The sequence below is a fragment of the Bombus flavifrons genome, chromosome 12 (assembly GCF_040668555.2).
Source record: "Bombus flavifrons isolate JBK064 chromosome 12, iyBomFlav1_principal, whole genome shotgun sequence".
NCBI classification, from domain to species: domain Eukaryota; kingdom Metazoa; phylum Arthropoda; class Insecta; order Hymenoptera; family Apidae; genus Bombus; species Bombus flavifrons.
Window position 1 is genome coordinate 11,148,713 of NC_138453.1, and position 21,418 is coordinate 11,170,130.

General features: G+C 38.4%; 2 protein-coding genes across 4 annotated transcripts in view; one reads left to right on the plus strand and one right to left on the minus strand.

The window, feature by feature from the left end:
- Window positions 1-4,536: 4,536 nt before the first annotated feature.
- On the plus strand, window positions 4,537-7,933 carry LOC138185394 (alpha-amylase). Its single transcript, XM_069124281.1, has 5 exons — window positions 4,537-4,800; window positions 5,415-5,845; window positions 6,236-6,602; window positions 7,153-7,641; window positions 7,731-7,933. The coding sequence occupies exons 1-5, from the start codon at window positions 4,621-4,623 to the stop codon at window positions 7,740-7,742; spliced, it is 1,479 nt and encodes a 492-aa protein (XP_068980382.1). The 5' UTR covers window positions 4,537-4,620; the 3' UTR covers window positions 7,743-7,933.
- A 1,198-nt stretch (window positions 7,934-9,131) lies between these two features.
- LOC138185405 (uncharacterized) overlaps window positions 9,132-21,418 on the minus strand; it is a 251,665-nt gene continuing 239,378 nt past the window's right edge. For 2 of the 3 annotated variants that reach the window (XM_069124293.1, XM_069124294.1), the window contains one exon: window positions 11,314-13,470. In XM_069124293.1, coding sequence (XP_068980394.1) covers window positions 13,183-13,470 — 288 coding nt within the window. In that variant the 3' untranslated portion in view covers window positions 11,314-13,182. Of the gene's footprint in view, window positions 13,471-21,418 lie in introns of all 3 variants that reach the window. The other variant, XM_069124295.1, reaches the window with a different exon arrangement.

Genomic DNA, 21,418 nt, shown 5'->3' on the forward strand with positions numbered 1-21,418 from the left:
TATAATTACATTTATGACGAATTTCAAGCAACTTTTGTCAAATTTTCTTTCCATTCTTACAACTTTCTGCCATATTCTTGTTATAAGCGAAGAAACGTTGCGATTCGATCGATGAGTTTAACGGTGATCGGTGCAATTCTATCTAAAGTTCGATCTCTATCATGTTGTGATATTCTGTAGCCAAATGAGTTGAAATAAAGGGAGAAGAGCGTGATGTCAAGGAATAACGAAGCAAGACATTTTTATCCCTTCCTGATGTACTAAATCCATTGAAATTTCTTTTTTTTTTCTCTTTTTTTACCGATAAAAACCTTTCTACTTTTGATGATCGCGTATCGAGTGTAACAAAATTATGTTGAATGAAAAAAGCTCGTGATACATGAACCGTCACGAGCGGATATTTACAACCTTGATCGTTCGGAAGTTTAATAAACGATAGAAGGTTAAAGATCAACGAGAATCATCGCGGCACATCAACTTGAAAACCTTCTTGAAAACCTTCTTGAAAATTAACGTTGCTCGTTACGGGCGACAGATGGTAAGCGTACCAGGAATAATTATAATTTTCGACATCCTGATGATTGTGACGCAAGGCTCGAGCGAAATTTGAACGATCCATCGTGCCATACGTTATTGAGCGTTGTATCGACGTTAATGATCGATTTAAAGAGCCTGGCTGTGATAATCATCCACTGAGCGAATCTATACGATTAAAAATAAACCTAAGTGAAGAGGCATGACTAGGAAGATAAGTGAAGCAGTAAAATGTGTTATTAGTATCGTAAAGACGTGTCTTTCTGTTAGAGGTAGCTTCACTGGTTGCAAGTTGAGAACAGCAATTTTACAAGTAAATCGAATGCGAGCTATTTCCTAGCTGAATTTATGCGACAGTGAGACTGATTGTCGAAGTAATGGTTAACTGTGTAGTGATAGACTTTCCAGTATATGTGTCACTAATTGTAAATTGCAAATATAAGAGATAAAGCACATATCTCTGAACACCAAGGACAAGGAAATGGGATTATTCAAGTGCAACAAAATTACCCAATGCAAAAATTTGAGTGATCGCTTAATTGTAATTACTTAATAATAATCTCGTATATTTGACTTATAGTATTGCAACTTATGCAATAACGTGCTTCATACACCGTTGATTACGTTCTACTGTTACTATACGATGTAAGTAACAAAACGATTGAAATTACATTAGAAAATTCAATTTATCATTAGAAATACTCATTCATCACCTACTTGTCGAAATATTTTTTACTCGTAACAATACTACCTGTTATTTGTTGTACCTTATTATCTGTTTTACCTGAAAATGTATCATATTCTGGTACAATATATGCACACATTTAATAATCTCTATGTAACGATCAATAAACCAACCTGTTGGACTACTAGTATGTTATCGCAATGATAAGTACTTCGCTCTCAAAGTACATTAATCAGATATCGTTAAAACATCACGTTCCAACCTTTTTCCCAAAATATTACAGTTTTCATCTGGATTAAATAAAATATATACAGTGTAACAAATAAACTCAACTGGCCGTAATAGTTACGATCCTCTCGTACAAAATATTTACAGTGTAGTCAAATTTTAATTATCTAAAATGTCTTATCCTAGATGATTTTGCAAAGTGAAAGTCACTATAAACATTTCCATAATTTATAGATAACAATGAAGAGAATTGTTATTGTTTAAATGATACAAACATCAAGATAAATGTTACGATTCATTGACTAATTATCTTAATGTATTGATGTCAGTTACGATAAATAGCAACATACTTTTGCTTTTACTTTCCGATGTAACTTAATTACTTGATTTTATAATATTGATAATATCGAACCGACAAACAGATTTGCCTGGAACGCAATAAATAGATTGCCGAATAACTGCATCTATTCAACTTATTTAACATACTTCAGCATCCAAAATGGACTCTAGCCTTTTACTTTAATCATCTGGAAGGCCGTAAAATCGATTGAGTCATCAGGCCGAGCAATGATCATTAAGCTTACTGATAAGCGCGATAATGTGTTCGCATTTCAAAGTAGAAATATGCAAATGAGACACAAAAGTTGATGGGAGTTGCACTGATGACAAACTGGCCCTCGATAGAACGTAAAAATTATATTTAAAATATTTCGCAACATTTTTCGAATTCGACAAAGATATATTTGCAAGTCTCACACTTCCTATTCCTCTCTTCGTTTCTCAATTTTTACATTCTCTACTCCATATCAAATGGACATCAACAATCCATCCCACATCTAACATTCTTTAACCCACATTCCATTCTTCATATTCGTCATTCATCATCGTGTGACTGACATTCCCTTTTCCACATCTTAGTTCAATAATCCCACCTAAACAAATAAATAAGGAGACGTGGAAAATATGTATAAGAGGTGACTATCTACACGATTGTAAAACAATAGATAGTAAAAGAAATTCTAAAAATCACTTAAGTTTACATGGTGCCCCAACCGAAATGAGATGAACTTAAGTATGAGATAAGTACAAGACGAGTATAAGATAAAAATAAGGTCGGTATAAGGTAAGGTAAAAATAAGGTCAGTACAAGTATAAGGATAGTACAAGATAAGTAAAATTTCCAATTTCATATTCGGAGAATATGATGTACGAAGAGGTGGCACGCGGAAGCATCACTTTCCCCGAAAATTGTAGGTTGATTTTTAACATTTTTAATGTTTAACTACTCGCCTTATACATCTGCAATGTACAATGCTAATTCTTTCACAATGAATTTTTTATACAATGTGAGATCCGTGGGTCTAATATGCAAATTATCCGGGCATTAGATATGAAAAATGAAGTAGGAGTTACGATATACGTGGGTAATGGTATGTGGGAAGCGAGAACCGAGATATAGTACGTATAGGATGGAATAGAGTAGAACTAGATTGAGACGAGATAGACTGATAAATAACAGCATTCAGACGTAATTCCAAATACAATTATACATACGACGATTTAAATTTCCTACCTTCGCGTTTCATTTTTCCACAGCATTATCGCCGCATTATATAGCGAGGAGAAAGATTGGCGGATCGGAAGAAGTGGGGACAAAGAAGACCATGGTCGAAGACTGATGATGTTTGGCATTAAAACGAGCGTGCGGCGCAGCCGTGCATCGACAGCGCGGCTGAACTCGTCTGGTAGCATTAATAAATGAGGGACATCAGCTTTTAATTACGCGCCTCGCTCGTAATTGTAACCCGCAGCGAAATCGTACGCTTGCAGCCCGCTACTTTATAAGCTTCACGACGATATACGCGGCACGACCATTGATAACAACCAGCATCGCTGCCTGTTGCTGCTCGGTGCGTTGCCTGATCCTTTGCTGAATTAACGGTCGCTCTTAATTATGCTCGGCCAAACGTGAAGTCAGCCTACTCGCGTTCTTCCCTCGGTCATTCGAAAATCTTTCAGGATACCAGGTCGACGATTAAGAATTTTATGGCAGATTCAATCCTTGACAACGGGAATCTTCTGGTAGGTTGAAAATAACTTAACGAGGATGTTTTGACACACGAGTGATGTATATGTTACAGGAACAATGTTAAAAATATTTGAGAATTAAATACCTCGTTTGTTTCTTGTTACAACTAAGCGAACGATGCTTCGTGGATGGTGTTTTATTACGATAATCGAGCTCTAGGTGTTTCAAGCATATATTTTTAGTAGCCTTTGAACTTGTGATTAATTATGCATTAATTATTCGCACAAGTCACGTACTTCTATAAATTATTATTCATTTGTTATGACTTTCATTCACGTTTGTCATGAGTCAAGATACCTATTCGTGATAAATATTGCAAATTTATTAAACAGTATCGTATAGAGCAATATTTCTGTAACAAATGTTTTGCAAATGGAAATACTTAGAGTATATACACAATCCAACTATCATTTTTATCAGACAGAATGATGATTCAGAAATAAATATCACGTTTCATAATACTTGGGGAAATATATCATTGAAAAGAAACAACGGTTTAATAAAAAATGATACATTGTTTCTACCAAAGTGTTTTTCACACTTATAGACGTATCTTATCATTCGTAACCATAATGCAGTCAGATACTTACATTTAGCCTTTCTTCCAATAATATTACGATACTTGAATACCGATTTTTCAACGAAATCGAGAACTAGGAAACGACAGTTGTATTTAAAACCTTTTGCTTGTGACAGTGACAATATTTTAATCGATTCTATGATTAAATAACACTAATTGTAAATGAATTTTTATTTAATCTAAACAAATTTCCAGCATTTCATTTTTTCTTCATATCGTGTTAAATTAAAATCGAAGAAAATTTATCCTAAACCGAATGAAATCGCAACATTAAAGGTTCCACTGTTCTGCTTGCTTTAACAGCTCTGTTTGTTTCATTGTCACGGCGATAAGAAGATAAGTACCATGTATGATTCCGTGGGATAGACAATAGATCCGAGTCGTATCGATAAAACGTAGTTCGTGGCAGAGGGGTGTAGACCTTTGGATACAGAAAGCGATTATGTAAGCGACGATAGGTTATATATTAAGAAGCAGAGCATTTTGCAACACAAACTGACCACGATGTTGGCGACCGCGACGTTTTTAGCTGTACTTGTATTGGCAGCGAGTGGAGCCACGAACAAAGACCCCCACTTTGTTCCTGGCCACGATACCATCGTGCATCTTTTCGAATGGAAATGGAACGACGTCGCAAAGGAATGCGAAAGATTTCTTGGGCCAATGGGATACGGCGGAGTGCAGGTATGAAATAAAATAATTTTCCGATACGAATACTATTCGTGATAAAGCCAGGTGTTTTGAAAATTGAGATATATTTGGTTCGTTTGACGTATAAAAATTTCTTGAATATTTGTTATCAATTAAATTATACGAATAAAGAATAGATGAATTATTTTCAGTTAAGTCTCTAATAGAAAATTCGGGTGGTTTTAGAATCTCTTCTCACAGGTGTAAATAACAATAAAGCCCTCTATCAGCGATTATCTTAAGCCGCATTATTGTTCGATTAATTTATCATTTATGATTATTATCGATCAAGTGCTTAATTAGTTTCACACACAAAATAATATTGGAGAAATGATATCTATAAGAGGGAAACAAACATAACTCTTTTATCTGAAACCTGATTTTCACGCGTCACAATCACAACATAGTACTAGAGTACAAGAAAATTATCCCTTTCTACTAATCCTATTTCACAAGTTAGTAATTTATTCGAAATAAAAATTTCTTCTACATTCATTAAATATGTACATCACTGGCTAAACTCTCTTTTTACTCGTGAATCTTCCTATTTTTTATTACAATGTATCGAATGCATAAAATTCATTGTGAACGCGATTCGATCACTGTAGGTATCGCCATTACAAGAGAATCTGGTGATCGCTAACAGGCCATGGTGGGAACGTTACCAACCAATTTCCTACTTTTGGACTACGCGATCCGGCACGAAAGAAGAATTTATCAATATGGTTGCAAGATGCAACAAAGCTGGTGTCCGAATTTACGTAGACGCTATCCTGAATCACATGTCCGGCAATTTGAACAATGCTCATGGCACTGGAATCTCCAGAGCAGACACGTACCACTACGAATATTATCAAGTGCCCTACCACGCTCAACATTTCCATAAACCTTGCTCGGTTAACAACTACAACGATCCACAGAACGTGCGAAATTGCGAACTGACTGGTCTTCATGATTTGGATCAGAGTCAAGAATACGTCAGATCGAAGCTGGTGAATTTCTTGAATGAAGCTGTCGACGCTGGTGTTGCTGGCTTCCGGTTTGTATAATATTTCAGGATAGATTGTCTTTTTCAGCAAAAATATTCGTCATTTCGACAAATCTTAAGAGCCGAAATATATTACAATATAGATGCTATTTATTAATTAATTACTTGTTAATTAGATTTTTGGTGAGGAACATTTGGAATTGTAGAGCTTTTGTCAACAATGATCGAGGAATTATTTATATCACAAATTGTGAATTATTTGTGTTTTAAAGTTGCTACGCTTGACTCAGTAAATGGAGTAATACATTTTTAATTTCTAATTTAAATCTCAGGTGCTCTTTTCTACCAGAAGTCTATGCTATTCTATTTTAATTAAATAAATGATTTCAATGTAACAATGTAAAATCGCGCGGGAAATTGCTAACAGTATATATAATTCAGAATCGATGCTGCCAAGCACATGTGGCCAAGCGACTTGAACATCATTTACTCGAGAGTAAAGAACCTGAACACTCAGCATGGTTTCCCTCCAAATTCCAAGCCATACATATACCAAGAAGTGATCGATTATGGCGGCGAGGCAATTTCTAAACGCGAGTACAACCAACAGGCTGTGGTAATTGAGTTCAAATACGCCTCCGAACTCTCCAACTCGTTCCGGGGTAACAATCTTTTGAAATGGTTCGTCAACTTTGGAGAGCAATGGGGTCTTTTACCCTCTCAAGATGCCCTCGTTTTCGTCGATAATCACGACACGCAACGTGACAATCATCAAATACTCACTTACAAATCATCAAAACTATACAAGGTAAGTCCTGCGTGAGAATTTGCTTTTATATTCCAAGAGGTACTTAATTTTTTAGCGTTTACATAAAAGTGTTTTCCTTTAAGAAATTTTACGGTAAGGTAGGCAATATTTGGAGCTTTGGAAACGATAATTATGGTCCATTTGGCTTACAAAGCGTAGCACGAGTCGTGTGGTCACGGGGGCGTGAGTCTGCAAGTAGAATAGGTCGTTTAGTTGTCAGGCATTAGGAAGCAAATAAGAACGCTTTTCCTTCGATGTTTCATGGGATACTCCGATTTTAATTTTGGGATACTTTTGAATGAAAACACTGAATTACGTATTCTGAGAGTAATATAGAGTTCTAATATCTTATTGGATTATTTCTATGGAAACATTAAATTACGTATTCTAAGAGTAGTATAATAGAAATAAAATACCAGTATTTCTCTGAACTCTGCAAATTAGGGTGAAAAACAAAGTTCCATAAAATTACCGAATCATGGCTAACAATTATTCAACGTTTTACTCTACGATCCTTCGCCTGTTATATTTTGAGCTAAACTACTTGCAGATGGCGGTCGCCTTCATGTTAGCCCACCCCTTCGGTACACCGCGAGTGATGAGTTCCTTCGACTTCGAAAGCAAGGATCAAGGACCACCTCATGATGGCAATGGCAATATCATATCTGCAACTATCAATCCAGACAACAGTTGCGGCAACGGTTGGATCTGTGAACACCGTTGGAGGCAAATTTACAACATGGTTCGCTTCCGCAATGCAGTTAAAGGAACAAGTATTAAGAACTGGTGGGACAATGGCAGCAATCAGATTGCATTCTGTCGTGGAAATTCTGGATTTGTTGCGTTTAACAATGACCGGAATGATTTGAGAGCCACCCTCAAGACCTGCTTGCCTCCTGGTCAATACTGTGACGTGATTTCTGGTAACTTGGAGAATAGAAGATGCACTGGAAAGGTTGTTAACGTGCAACAGAATGGCGATGCTTATATCGAAATCTCTAAAGGAGAGGAGGATGGAGTTCTTGCTATTCACGTTGGGGTGGGTTTGTTTTAGAAATGATCGAAAGAGTATAAATTGTCATAAAGTTAAGGATAATGATTAGATAATTGGAAATATTTTATTTTCAGGCTAAACTGTAAACGAGTATGAAGTCAATCACTATGAATGTCGAAAGACACGAACAAGGATGCTGAAATTTGAATTATATTAAGCGATGTCTCCTGTTTGTATTACATAGATTGATCTAACGTACAATTACACGCGGACGCATCTTGTAATCAAAGAAACATTGTACCTACCTTATGACAATAAATAATTGTTATTTAAAGTTGCTTGAGCACACTTTTATTTACCACGTGTGACACGTTAAAAACTAATTTACTCATCAATTTTATAGTACGTCCGTTTCAAAGATAATGACGGACCTCTTTCCCATTATAATTATTGTTATTTCAATAATTCGAATTTATTATTACGAAAATTTACATAGCTCGTAATAATTGGATTCAAAAACTAAAACTCACGAAAAATGTACGAGGTAAGCCCTACATGAGAATTTGCTTTCATATTCCCCCAAAAGTAATTTATTCCAAGGAGTATTTAATTTTTGAGTATTCACTTAAATGTGTGTTTCGTTAAGTAATTTTGTAGTAAGGTAGACAGTATTTGAAGCTTTTAGTTAGTTTTATTTGCAAAGTATAATACAATACGAGGCTTGGCGTGAGTCTGCAAGTAGAATAGGTCGTTTAGTTGTCAGGCATTAGGATACAAATAGGGACACTTTCCCTTCGGTGTTTTATGGGATACTCTGATTTTAATTTTGAGATACTTTTGAATGAAAACATTGAATTACGTATTCTGAGAATAATATAGAGACCTAATATTTTATTAAATTATTTCTATGGAAACATTGAGTTACGTATTCTAAGAGTAGTAGAAATAAAATACCAGTATTTCTCTGAAATCTGAAAATTAGGATGAACAACAAAAATTCCACAAAACTAATGAACGTTGCTAACAATTATCAAACGTCTTACTCTACGATTCTTGTATATTGAACAAAACCATTTGTAGCTGGCTGTCGCCGTCATGTTAGCCCACCCAATCTGTACATCGCGAGTGACGAGTTCCTTCGACTCCAAAGGCAAAGATCAAGGACCTCCTCTGGATGGCAATGACAATATCATATCCGCAACTATCAACCCAGACAATGGTTGGATCTGTGAACACCGCTGGAGACAAATTTACAATACGATTCGCTTCCGCAACGCAGTTAAAGGAACGAGCATTAACAATTGGTGAGATAATGGCAGAAACCATGGTTCACCAGATGTGCCACATAAAAAATAAATTTGATCATAAATTTGTTTCAAAGATAATGGGAGATTTCTTCCCAAATTCTCTGCCCTTCAAATTTTTTTATTTTTCCCCCTTAAATTAAACTCGTATTTTTGTGAAATTTTTCACACAATATCGCATGATCTTCGCGCAATTTCGGGTCTGACGAAAACAACTTGACCAGGCATAGATATTTTTCAACAAGGTTTATTTTAACAGAAACAATGTACTGTTCTTGTTCTCTTTTCACCATTAATTTCTACTATACATAATATGACAGTTAATCAGTAAAATAATACACGACAGGCTCGCGATGGAGAAATAAAAAAAGGGATGTCGGAAGGAAGTTTTTCATGGGAGAATGGTAATGATTGGATGCGGAAATAAATTGCAGAAGGAAACGAAGGGTGAAAGGAGAAAAAAAGATAGGTGGAAAATAAAATCATCGAAGTATCACAAGATTGCCTTATCGCCCGCTTCTTTATCCCTCTTTTTCTCCAGCATGCTCGTCTCATTCTGTACATATATTCTCTCATTTATATTTTTTAAATAAGTCGATATGCATACGAATTTCCTCTCATACTTCTCCTTTCTGTATATCCTCTCCTTTCTATATCCACTTTCTTCTATCTCCAGTAAACACAAACACACGTATCTCGTAGCTCGCTACTCGTATGTCCGTTCGCACCCCAAAACGATCCTGTTGCCCGACAATTTAACGATCTCGTGCTAACGCGGTAATGATGTGCATGAACCTCTGCTACGAAACTAAATAAAATACTACGGGTTCTTCTTCTGTAAAAGCACGATATAAATAAATGCTTAAGCATTATGTACAATGATCTCGTTTTAAGTAAAAGCCGCTAGCTCGGTTAATGTCCGCTCGTGTCGTCCAACCTTCCGTTTATTCATTTTTCAAAATGTTTAGCAGATAGTCTGTTGAATATAATAAAATTTTCGAGAAACTTGGTACTTGTCTAATAAGAACGAATGGAAGGAAACAACTAAGAATTGAAAATGAACTCTGAAAAGTGGAATATCTTTGGGTCGCAGGTAACCATAACAGTTTGAGTTTGATTTGGGACAGGTTGTTTAATTTTAATCTGTGTTCTATACCTCGTCCGATATATGCCGTTAATTGTTTTACTAAATTGTTAACGTACTACTAACATGTAACGGTCAAAGTATGTAAAGGATCGCGGATTTACCGAAAGCTGGAAGTACGAGCAGATGTACTGTGCGCGAGAACGCGCGTATAAGTGTATGTATACATAATATTTATAAACGTATAATAGTCTGCAGTAAATTCAGGCTAATGTAAATCTAAAAATACTGCTCGTCTCACAACTTATCAACTCTTCCATTCTAACAATCGTCCTGGGTGACTCGCTCGTCTAAGAATATCTCTCTTTCTATTTACGACTAAATTGTTATTACATGAATACAATAAGGCAACGGGTTTACTGCTAAATAAATAAACGTTGAACGTTGTAAATAAGAGAGGGAGAAGATTAATTTACAATGTTTTCCCTAAATTATATTTACGGGTCCGTCCATCTCGTAAATCTATATCGATTTCCAACGTATCGGCTTCTAATTTGTATTCTCGTGTTTCTGTAATGTCGTGTCTATGCGTGTATGTATGCGTTTGTGTGCGTTACGTATACATATTCTTTATAGGTATATGAATGTTACCCGCTCGTGGATTTTCTCCGTGTGGTTTGCACGTAGAACGTTAGCAAAAATATAATTTAGTATATTTTATCATTTATAATTCATTCATATAAAAACTTTGTTAAAATATATAAAAGAAACAACGATTTGAGCAAATACGTATCATCCTATCGTACAGCTAGATATAAGTACCGTATCGAAGAAACGTTCCCTTTCGTCATTATTGCACATAAATTCTTCTTCTTTCCTTTTTCTTTATTTCTTCGCTAATAAAGTGTTGTCTCTTTTTCATTTTTTCTTCTTACCATACTTTCTCTCACGCTCACCCTCTCGTTCGTACAACTGTTTCACTCATTCGTTCTTCACACGCTCTCACTAAACAACAAATTGTTCACTTAGTTCGTTCGATATATTATACCTACTGCGGTATGTACTTATTTAATATTTCCTTTTTATTTCTTATCGTCGTTTACGATTTTAATTCTTCACACGACGACGAAGATTAGAATCGTCGTTCGACGCTTTACTATCTGTGTTTGTCGAACTCGGTGTTTCCGCGAAATTATTCGAGTTCATCTTGGATGACTATTATCGCTTCTAACTTCATTATTTAAAATATATTTACAATCTCTGTTATCCAAAACACATTTTCTAATGCTTTTTTGCATTAATGAAATTGTACGTAGTATCGCAGAATTAATTTTGTATCTTATCTTTAATATAACATTTCATCCCTTGTACAGTATTCAAATTCAATTGAAAGATGTTACAAATATTACTAGGACATTTTATAGTTCAGAGACAAGCAAACTAATGTATTTGCTTGATTTCTAATCTACAAATTTATCGTACAACAGAACTCGAATAATTTTTCCCGGTACAATGAATCTTCCTCGCTCGAAAGCTTCAATTTCAGGTAACAAAGAGCAGCATCGATGAGCATTACGAATTTCTAACTGACGTTAAAAATTGCCAATTGTCTCCATTGTTTCGTTCATCTAAGAAAGGCTAGCCTTGTGGAAGACTTTTTAAAGATAGAGGCACTCGTTTCGTTGATCTCGCAGAATGTACATTAATTCGCGCTTTAATCATTCTAAAACGTTAATTTCCATCGCTAAGTCGATATTCCGGAGATTTCGAGGCTATTAGTTCCGCGTGAAACCGATCTTGAAATCCTGACACGTTAATTGCTCACGAAGAATCGAACACGTTGCTTCCGGTTGGCCATTCTTTTTTTTTTTTCTCCAACCGAAGGATGTTATTTGAATAAGCACGCAAACCAAGCGGTCTAATCGCTAATTACTATCCCAATTAATTTGATTATCACGCAGCGTCATCTCTTTTATGCTCATCGCGTGTCTATTTCTAATTTATAAGCGGCAGAACGCGAGAATGCTAACACTTGTTAGTCACCCTCCACTTCCTGCTCGTCGAAGAGAATCTGTTAGCATGACCAGCGGTACAAGTCTCTTAAGAACCGGACAAAGGAATTACAAATCAAAGAGAATCGCACCGTTGGAAGATTTCACGAATGAAATTCTGAATCGGGCTGCCCAGATTCTCTGGACAAGTATTCTTGTTTCAGGCACTGGCGATCATCCTAAAGGTTTACGATTTAATTAAAGGATACGGTAATCGTCGATTGAAAATTTCATTTTAAATTCGATGGTTTGCCGAGCTTTCGGATCGGCGTGCGGATAAGAAGTTTACTAGAAGATGTCTACTCATTACACTTCCTTTATGTTTTTTCCTTATAATAATCGTTGTAGTTCAAAGTTATAAAAATTTGGATGAAGATAAAGCTTACGGTTTAACGATTTAAACATCTGAAGATGTGATTTCATTACATCAAAATCGCACACTACATTCGTCGGAACAACGTTATATGAATAGGAACGAAAAAAGAAATTCATTCATACGTACGTAACAACGAGAATTCTGTCAAAAATTAAATCAAACATGAAATACCATTTTCGTCCCAAAAAGTAAAAGAACAACAAAACCTCCACAAACTTCTTATCCACACTACAAACTCTACATCGAATCAACGTAAAAAACTAAGTCCTCTGGCTACTCAACCTTCGCATTCCCAATCTTCGCTCTCTTTCTCGAAGAGTCATCTACTCCCACGCACGATTTCACTCGATTCCACGAGCCAGTCATCTATAAGTAAGTACAACGCAGCAAAGTGAAATTTCGCCTCCGAGACGGAGCAATTTTTCTCCAGGTACTCTCTCTCTCTCTCTCTCTCTCTCTCTCTCTCTCTCTCTCTCTCATAATATACATATACATATGTATATATACGAAACTCTTTCTCGTTGTCGAACGTCCAAGGAAAAAGGAATATAACATGAAGGACAAGGCGGAGCCTCCGGAACTCCACAGCATCCGCGGTCACGTGTACGCGCTGTCGCGTAGTCCGCGTCACTGTTTGATGGGCTTCTTGAAGACGACTTCCGGCTTGCGTATGGGACGTGATACGCGCCGTTCTATCCTGAGGGCCCTGTTCGGGTCCGTGGAGGGCGTGACCGTGCCCTCCGGGCCCAGAGGAGTCTCCGCCATTGTTTGTCAGTTTCCTGTGCTGCTCGGCCGCCTTCCAGGCAACTGTTGTTGCTGCGGTTGCTGCTGGTGTTGCTGTTGCGACGCGGCTGCCGCAGCCGCGGCCGCGTTCAATGCCGGCAAAGGTGTCTGATGGCAGTGTGCACAGTGCAAACAGACCGTGCAAGCGCCCAGCTTCCGGGCTAACAACGCGCGAAGCTTCAGGGCTGGACCTAGCTTCATTCCCATAGGCCCGGTTAAATGATCCTCCGAAAGAAGGGGCAATGCCGCTCCATCGATCCGGTGCTCGCGGAAATTCTGCAAAAGAAACAAGGACGATGGTTATTTCTATTTGACAGCTTTGGTTTTTATTGGGAAACAATTCGACGGTGTCTGGATGCTAAGGTAAAAATTCTTTGTTGCACAGTTCCTAACAAGGTATATAACGTTTTTAAAAGACATTTAATAGATTTATTAAAGTGATCCGCCCTTTAAGTCTGTGTCAAATGTGAAAACGTAAGAGCGACACGAGGTTTAAGAAACACGCGACCATTATCCATAGAAAGCGGAACAGAAAGACAGACGTGGGAATTATTTCTACCATAATTCAAACCAACAAAAATACAACGAGGTCTCTAAACACTCCAAACCGCCTTAAAATAAAATGCCAAAAACAAACACTCCGCTCCGCCAATTAAAACCACCTTCTCTTCATGCTCATTCACAATGATCATGAACAATGACACCCACGCGTGCACCCACCGGTCGTCTGAATCAGCGGAACCCACGCGTGTTCCTGAACGCGTGGCGTGACCCACGACCCAGCGGAAGGTCGCGCGTTCCGCGCGGTGTCTCTTCTCGTTGCGCAACAAGCGGCATCCTCAGCGGCGTGGAACGCCGCGCAGCGCTCGCTCATTAAACCTCCGTTCCGCAAAAAGTCGGCTCGAGCTGCCCGCTACGGATAGAATCACGGTGCAGGACGTAGCAAGAGGAAAGAGGCGGAACGACGGAGGAAGGAGGCGGAAGAAGAAGAGGAGAGAAAAAAAAAGGACGGGCGTTTCATTCACGGGGGCCACACGATCGTAATTGCGGCTGCAACTCGCCGCGATTTACCCCCGCTTAGCGTTGCACGGTTCGCGGCCACTCACATCGTACTACGATCGTTTGCCCGTGTGCGCTCCGTTCGCGAGCACGGAATACGCCGATCGCTAGCTTATGAATGAAATATTCAGCGTTCTAACGCGAACGCCGCACGCAAACCCCAGACCGGTCTTCGTCCTGGTCTTCGTGCATTCCGCGAACGCCAGCCGAACATCCAGATCCGAGTAAATCGTGTGGTCGGGTTTTACGAAGCTGAGGAACGATTTAGATTTGTTTCCAGCTTTTGTTTAGCTTTCGTGGCAAAAGAGTTTGGAGATAAATGTTCGCGATGGTGGATCTCTAAGTTGAATAGTTCGCATCGACTTGGAGGACGAAGCTCCAGTGGATGTTTTCACTGTACGAAGTTATTTCGAAACCCTACGAAGTTGCAGTGAGAACCATTCATTCTTATTCTTATATTAACAATATGTGTTAAGGAACGTGCAATAATATACGCTTCGTTTAGATAAAAATGAACTTTTTATAAGTTACGGAAGACCTGGAGCGAACTAAAGAAAATAAACGGCTGTGGCATACATCTTCGATTAGAAAGTTCCCTTTCGTTGACTCGAACTCAAATTTTCAGAGCGCGTTAACCAAGGTATAATCTCTCACAATCGCCACTTTGAAAAAGCCAGTTTCTCCGACCGTTCTCGGCACACGGTTACAACAAGCGCAGGCAACCGAGTAGCGAAGCTGGAAAGTTATTCCTCGTCGGCCGGCTCGCTGACTAATTACAAGAAAAGGACAAGAAGGAGGATCAACGAACTTGCACAAATTATCCCGTGCCGCGGTTCTCGCTTTACACGCCGTTTACTCGCGTGAACCTCGCGGCTCGGTGCACGGCTAATTATCCCGTTTCTCCCTTGCAGCTGACACTGTGATCGCGCCAGAATACGGCCACGGGGAATACACAGGGCCATCTATCACGGGCGACACGGCCAACATTGTTTCGAATTTCCGATAGCCACGCTAACGGTATACGAAAGCGGGCGAGCGTAAGAATGGAAGCTCGTCGCGCTTACCGTTTTCTTACGCGTGAACGTTAATTAGCCGAGTTGTTAGCTGGTACAAGACAAAACGGGGTCATGGGATCGTTATTAGATGCAGACGCGAGGCCTGTTTCACGCCATCGAATCGTGCACGCTGGTTTGGGCTTGTTTGGGCCAAAGCGCAACAAACTATATCAAAAATATTCGTACGAGCCACGAAGATCATAACACACATTCCTCTAAATATTTTCGAAAAATGATAAGTTGAAGAGAAGCATTTGATATTTGTCCATGTTGGTGAATATTGCGATTGGATTTAGCGATTTGGTTGAGGCGATGGTTTGAGACATTTTTCTAGTCGAGCAGATCGCGGATGTTCGTGCATCTATGGAAAATTTAAATACATTGGACGTGGAAAATGATTCTGTGATTTCAACAAGTTCAAGAGTATGATCGTCTTCCTCGCAGAATCTAATACAATTCAATTTCACCAAATTCCTGAAACTCTCTTTAATCTCCTCTCTCCTTTCACGTAATAAATTACAAATTTCATATAAGCAACCTAAAAACATCCCGGGGTATCCTGAAAAACTGTTTAAATTTCTGTCTACTCTATCATACCTTACAAGACACGGTTGCATCCCTCCTTCCGTGAACGATCATCGCAAAAATACCACATTACCAGTAGAAATTAACTAATGAAAACTTGCACCTGTATTACCTGTCGTAATTTCAGGTGAAACAAACTCTCGAACTATTTCGTTATTAAAGCAAGTATATCAGAGAGGCTAGCGCAAAAGACGTGGAAATTATAACGCGTGTCTCTGTATGCTACGGCGTGTGTTTTTTCTTTTTTTTCAAAATAGAGACCTGCCGTGATGTTTTTGCCGCGCGTTAAACATCGTAGAGAAATCGTCGAGCTGTATCGAGTGCCGTGCTACGAGAAAAAGGCGTACTTTTATTATATTAAATTGCGGTACGGAATAGAATGTTGGTACGAAAGGCAAGCTTCTGCTCGCGATCTCTTAGCTGATTATTATGAATTACCACTCTGAAATCAGGGTATCAATTATGCCTGCGAGCCGTGGCGCCCCCAAGTAGCAGGAAATTATAGTGCACGATGTCTCCTCGTTGATCGAACCGCGGCTTTTTGCACCGTGCAACGTTCGCGTGGAAATTGTCGAGCAGTGCAACGCCGTGTAGAACGTTCTATTTCATTAAAATGTATTTAGGGTAAAACGTTGCTCCCGGAACACCGAGATTTTTCCCTGATCCGTTGATGAGCATGAATTAAAACCGCCGTCTCCCGATCGTTTTTACCACCCTTGCTCCGTAAAGGCTTGCTAGATTACATACGAAGTCTGTCTGTTCGTTTTGGCCGACTGCGTGCAGAAATCTTGTCAAGCGACAGCGGTCTCTCAAAGAGAAAAAAAGATGTTTAATGCGAGTCGTGGCTCTTTTCTTTCCAGTGGGATTCTTTCTGCCTCGGATCGGATGAAGATTTTGACATTTAGCTGAGTGCTCGTAAGATTGGAAACGGAGAAGGAGAAGAAGATGAGCCGCGTTGAGAGATTTTCACGAAGCAATTGGAGCGTTTCCGGAATTGGAAATGCAACAGAGGATCGTTAGGTTTGCGTTGAAAGAACGATAGAGTAATTACTGATACGATTATTAATATAGAGATAATATGGAGATTCAGTGGAGCCTAGAATCTTTTAATCCATTACTCGGTAATTGGATACCGTGGAGGAAAATACTGTAATTCATAATTTTACACTTTTTACGGGGGCGTAATATCATACGTCAGACAGTCTAGTCTCGACGATTAGAACGTAATTTGTTAACGCTACATCATCGTAAATTCTAACTCTACGAATACAGAAAATTTCTTCGAAGAACGCATTCCTTCACGATCGGACTAATATCTAGAAAAAGCTAGCATTGACAAAGAAACAAGAAGAAAGTGAAAGGAACCATAAAAAAGTTCGAGGATAAGTTGACAGGAGGTCCTTCTTGGGGGCAGACGTTCAAGATGGCAGAATCCACAGGAATCTCATCTCGGCGCATACATCTCATTGTCTTCGAGCAGGGATACAAGCAGAAGTTTCGTAATCTCACAAAACCTCGAGCCAGCCGTGGTGTCTGTGTGGTGCAGCTGCAGTTGCAGCGAATATATCATCCTCGTGTTGCACCGCGGGCGACCGCGGCCCTCCAAAGGCCCAGCCACGAAGACAACCTATATTTTCTCCACCCAGTTCCAAACTCTTAAGGGCAAACGCGATCCCAGACCGGGTCCAGCATCAATTATACCTTCCACAAACACGCTCTTATCTCGCGCGCTTGCCAGACAGCGCGAAATTCGAGCGCAACAACTTCCAGGGTGTGTTTAATGATTTTTCTACGTTATTGTTCCACAACTAGATATTTGGGTTCCATATTTACACGTTACGATGGACAATGCGATTCTCGAACGGGTATGGAAGATCTTTTACAGAGAATAATCGATAGAAACAGGCAAACTTTACCTTTTCTTGACATCTCGCTGATAGAAAGTTTTCTAAAAGAAGCGTTTCCTTCCTACAAAATTTTATGCGAGGAATATTTCTTCGATTGAAAACTTTGTTAAAGGAAAGGAAGTGATAATTGTTCGATAGAGAATTTTATGAAAGGAAAATTTCTCTGATAGAAATTTTCACGGGCAAAGAATTTCCTACATACACGATTGTATGGAAAGAATATTCCTCTCACAAAAGATTGTGCAAAGATAATATTTCTTATTACACGCGTATGTGCAGGGTGGCAAACGTATCAAGGAAATCACATTGTCCTATTTGCAACGCGATTCGAACGACGATGAAGCAAGAACTATGGAAACGGACAGGAGAATTCTTTCCAGTCGAGGATCCACAGAAAGTGTTGGTCGAGCGTGAAAAGGATCGAGGTTCCTCGAAAAATAACGGCTTGCTTCTTGCCAAGTTCGAATTCTTGACCCCGAAGGATCTCGAAGCCGCGGTTATAACCTCGGAAGAGCACCGACTCGGAACAGCGTCACGTTAACTGGTCGCGATGGAGCCGTGGAATCTTTTCTCTCGGTCCATCGGTTTCTCTATGGGGAAAAACAGTCGCTGTAGCTTGCCCGTTGCAAAATCGAGTCGAGGCCTCCGGGAACGAATTTATGGAATGTAGCACTGCCGATACTCGTCGACGTTTTATATCTCGTTCTTCGGTTGGTTTAAGTTTCAAGATCTTTCTTAGATTCCCTTCCTTTTTCGTATAAATGATAAGACGACTCTGCATGAAATTGCTGTCTTTCTTTTATATTATATATTATAGTTTTAGTTTTCTGGAATTTTAATGTCTTCATACGTTTGTTATGGAACTATGACTACTCTATTCGTAGAATTGCAAATATTTTTCGTGGCAAGTGTTTCCTTTACTTAGAGCGATAACGATGGTTACCATACATTTTCCATTGCTTTATTTAACTTTGCTCACTTTACCAAAGTGAAAGTATTTGAATTTTTTAAGTGTTCGAAAATGTCTAATTTTGTATCATGCACGTGTTACCATGTCGCGTACAATTTTCTGCGAGAATTACGATGAATTCTGTAAAAAGCTAAATATTTAACGCCTCTCGACACCGATTTACGACGCGTAAAATACGTCCTTTAATTATTCTATGGGTTTAAATCATCTTCCATCAACTATACCATGTTCTTCGAGGTAGGTTCGTAATAAAAGTCGCGTCTGTGACATCTAGAAGCCTCGTCACTACAGCTGTTGTGCAATGACAATGACGAGTTAATGAGATGAACGTTTTACGATATGTGAAAAATTCCAAGATGGTTAGTCGCTGACAAATGACAAGCTAGCCCTGGTGAGTAATTTGCCGAGAACATAATGGAATATATCATTGGAAGTTTATTGGTCCATTATGGGCTTTTTGCTATTAAAATTCTTGATCTAAGAAGATTTAGATACTTGTCAAGAAATTTAATTTATCTTTCAAAACCATACGAAAGATTTGTTTTATGCCGAATATAAAAAGTTCCAATGATTTTGTCTCTTGCAATGATAGAATAATCTGCTCGCAATAAACTTTGCCTAATTACTATAATATCGAAGAAAATTGTTCAACCATATATCTTCATCAACGTAGAAATAAATAATTTCTTTCTCGAGACTAACATTAAAAAGTATCATTAAAGACTGTATAATTAGATTTTACAAGATTAAACTCTATATTGCAGGAATAATTATCGCTGTAATTCTTTTCCTCGTAGAAACTTCGATATCTTTTCCAATCATACGGATATTATCTTTCACTTTTCTCTAATCCAATACTTCCTCAAATTGACGTACATTACTTTAATAATCTAAAATCTAGACAAATATTTCACAGAAACCTGATATGCAACAGATATATTTCGCATGTCTGTATAATAACTATAATTGCGATATAACCTAATATAGTTGGCAATCTTGCTACAGCTGACAATTCTATACGCTAATCTGCACACGTCGAAGAGAATCTTCGTGACATTTGTAGCCGGACATGGAACGGTTGTTCGACGCAAAGAACAAAGTATAAACCAGCACGAATCTGGGACATACGAGGCGAAAAACGTCGTAACCGCTGTTATAACTTTTGTTAACGCTATTGCATCCAGCTGCTGCATTCGCTTCGGGCTGTTACGCGCTCACGGTACCGCCTTATATGGCGTTGCAGTATGCAAAACACGACGTGGAATGAACTAGGATGAACCGATGCTCGGAATTTACGTTTATGACTCCCTGTCGGGTTGTACACTACTGGGCATACAACGGATACAGTTTGTAAAAACGAATGCTATCGCTCGTACCTTCGTTCTTTCCCGAGTTTAGATTCTAAGACGTTGCTGCTTCTGTAAGTTTGGAAGTGACTCACCAAACTATTTGAACACTTAGCATAGAAAACTTTCGCGAGTGTATCGTACGCGTTAGATGAAACATTTTGGAATTTTATTACCGTCGTGATGGGACGCGATTATAAAATTTGAAACCGATTCCTAGATTTATGTTAAAGAAGGTTCCATTGAACACCGATATCTATTAATACAATAGATAATTGATTATTTAAATACTTTTTGATCTCTGTGAGATATACACTTGCGCCAAATATCATGTAGTTCCTTTGTCTAATTTCACATTTGTTCCAAATTTTACCAACGTGATCTTGATAGTCTTATCGCATCCTATGCTATACAAAATCTTTGTGCATATAATACGTACAGGGAAGTATGGTATATGAATTAACGAGGAACGAAGCGTGGAAGGTTTTCCATGGAGACGTTGAATATTATCAGAGGTTAGGAAATGTAAAGGTTCCCCTACCGCGAGTTACTAGCGAGATAAAGGTCGCGATTAACGAAAGGTGGAAGGTGACCGGAATTTCAGATACCTGTTCGACACAAATTCCGGGCGTCGGTTGAACCTAGCATGGCGCATCGTTACATAAAGGAATACCACACGAATTTACGATTTCTCCGCACGCATGGTATTTTCGACACAAGACCGAAACGTACATCGAATTATCTGCAGAGATAACGCTGACAAATTATCGGCTAAATGTTCTACTGGAAACTATTTTATCACATAAAGTGATCGATTTTGTAGTACGAAATATCTTTGCTCTTTTAAATTCTTCAAACGAATTCGATGTAGTTTAGATACCTACCTTTGTCGACATCGGGAATTACAATCAGCACTCGAAATTTTTTAATACCCAATGGTAGCTCAATGTGTTAAAGAAATTCATTATTAACCCTCATCGACAATCGTCTACGTACTGGATCGTTTAAGCCCATGTAGTTCTATTTAGATTCTTCTGTTTTAAAAAATCGACAAAACTTCTTGAATACTCTTCAAGGATTTTCGAATACCATTTAATAGTTTTTATTGCTACACGTTACCTTAGTTTGTTCGAGGAAAGGAAAATTCAAACAAAGATATTAGAAAAATCGATCGTAGCAGTGGTACGATTGAAAATGTAATCGTATCAAAGAATTCTTTAAAAACTTTCAAAAGAAGCAAATAGTTTCCCGTAATGTCAATTGAAAATGGAAATTGAAATTTGACTATCAAGTTTTCCGTCA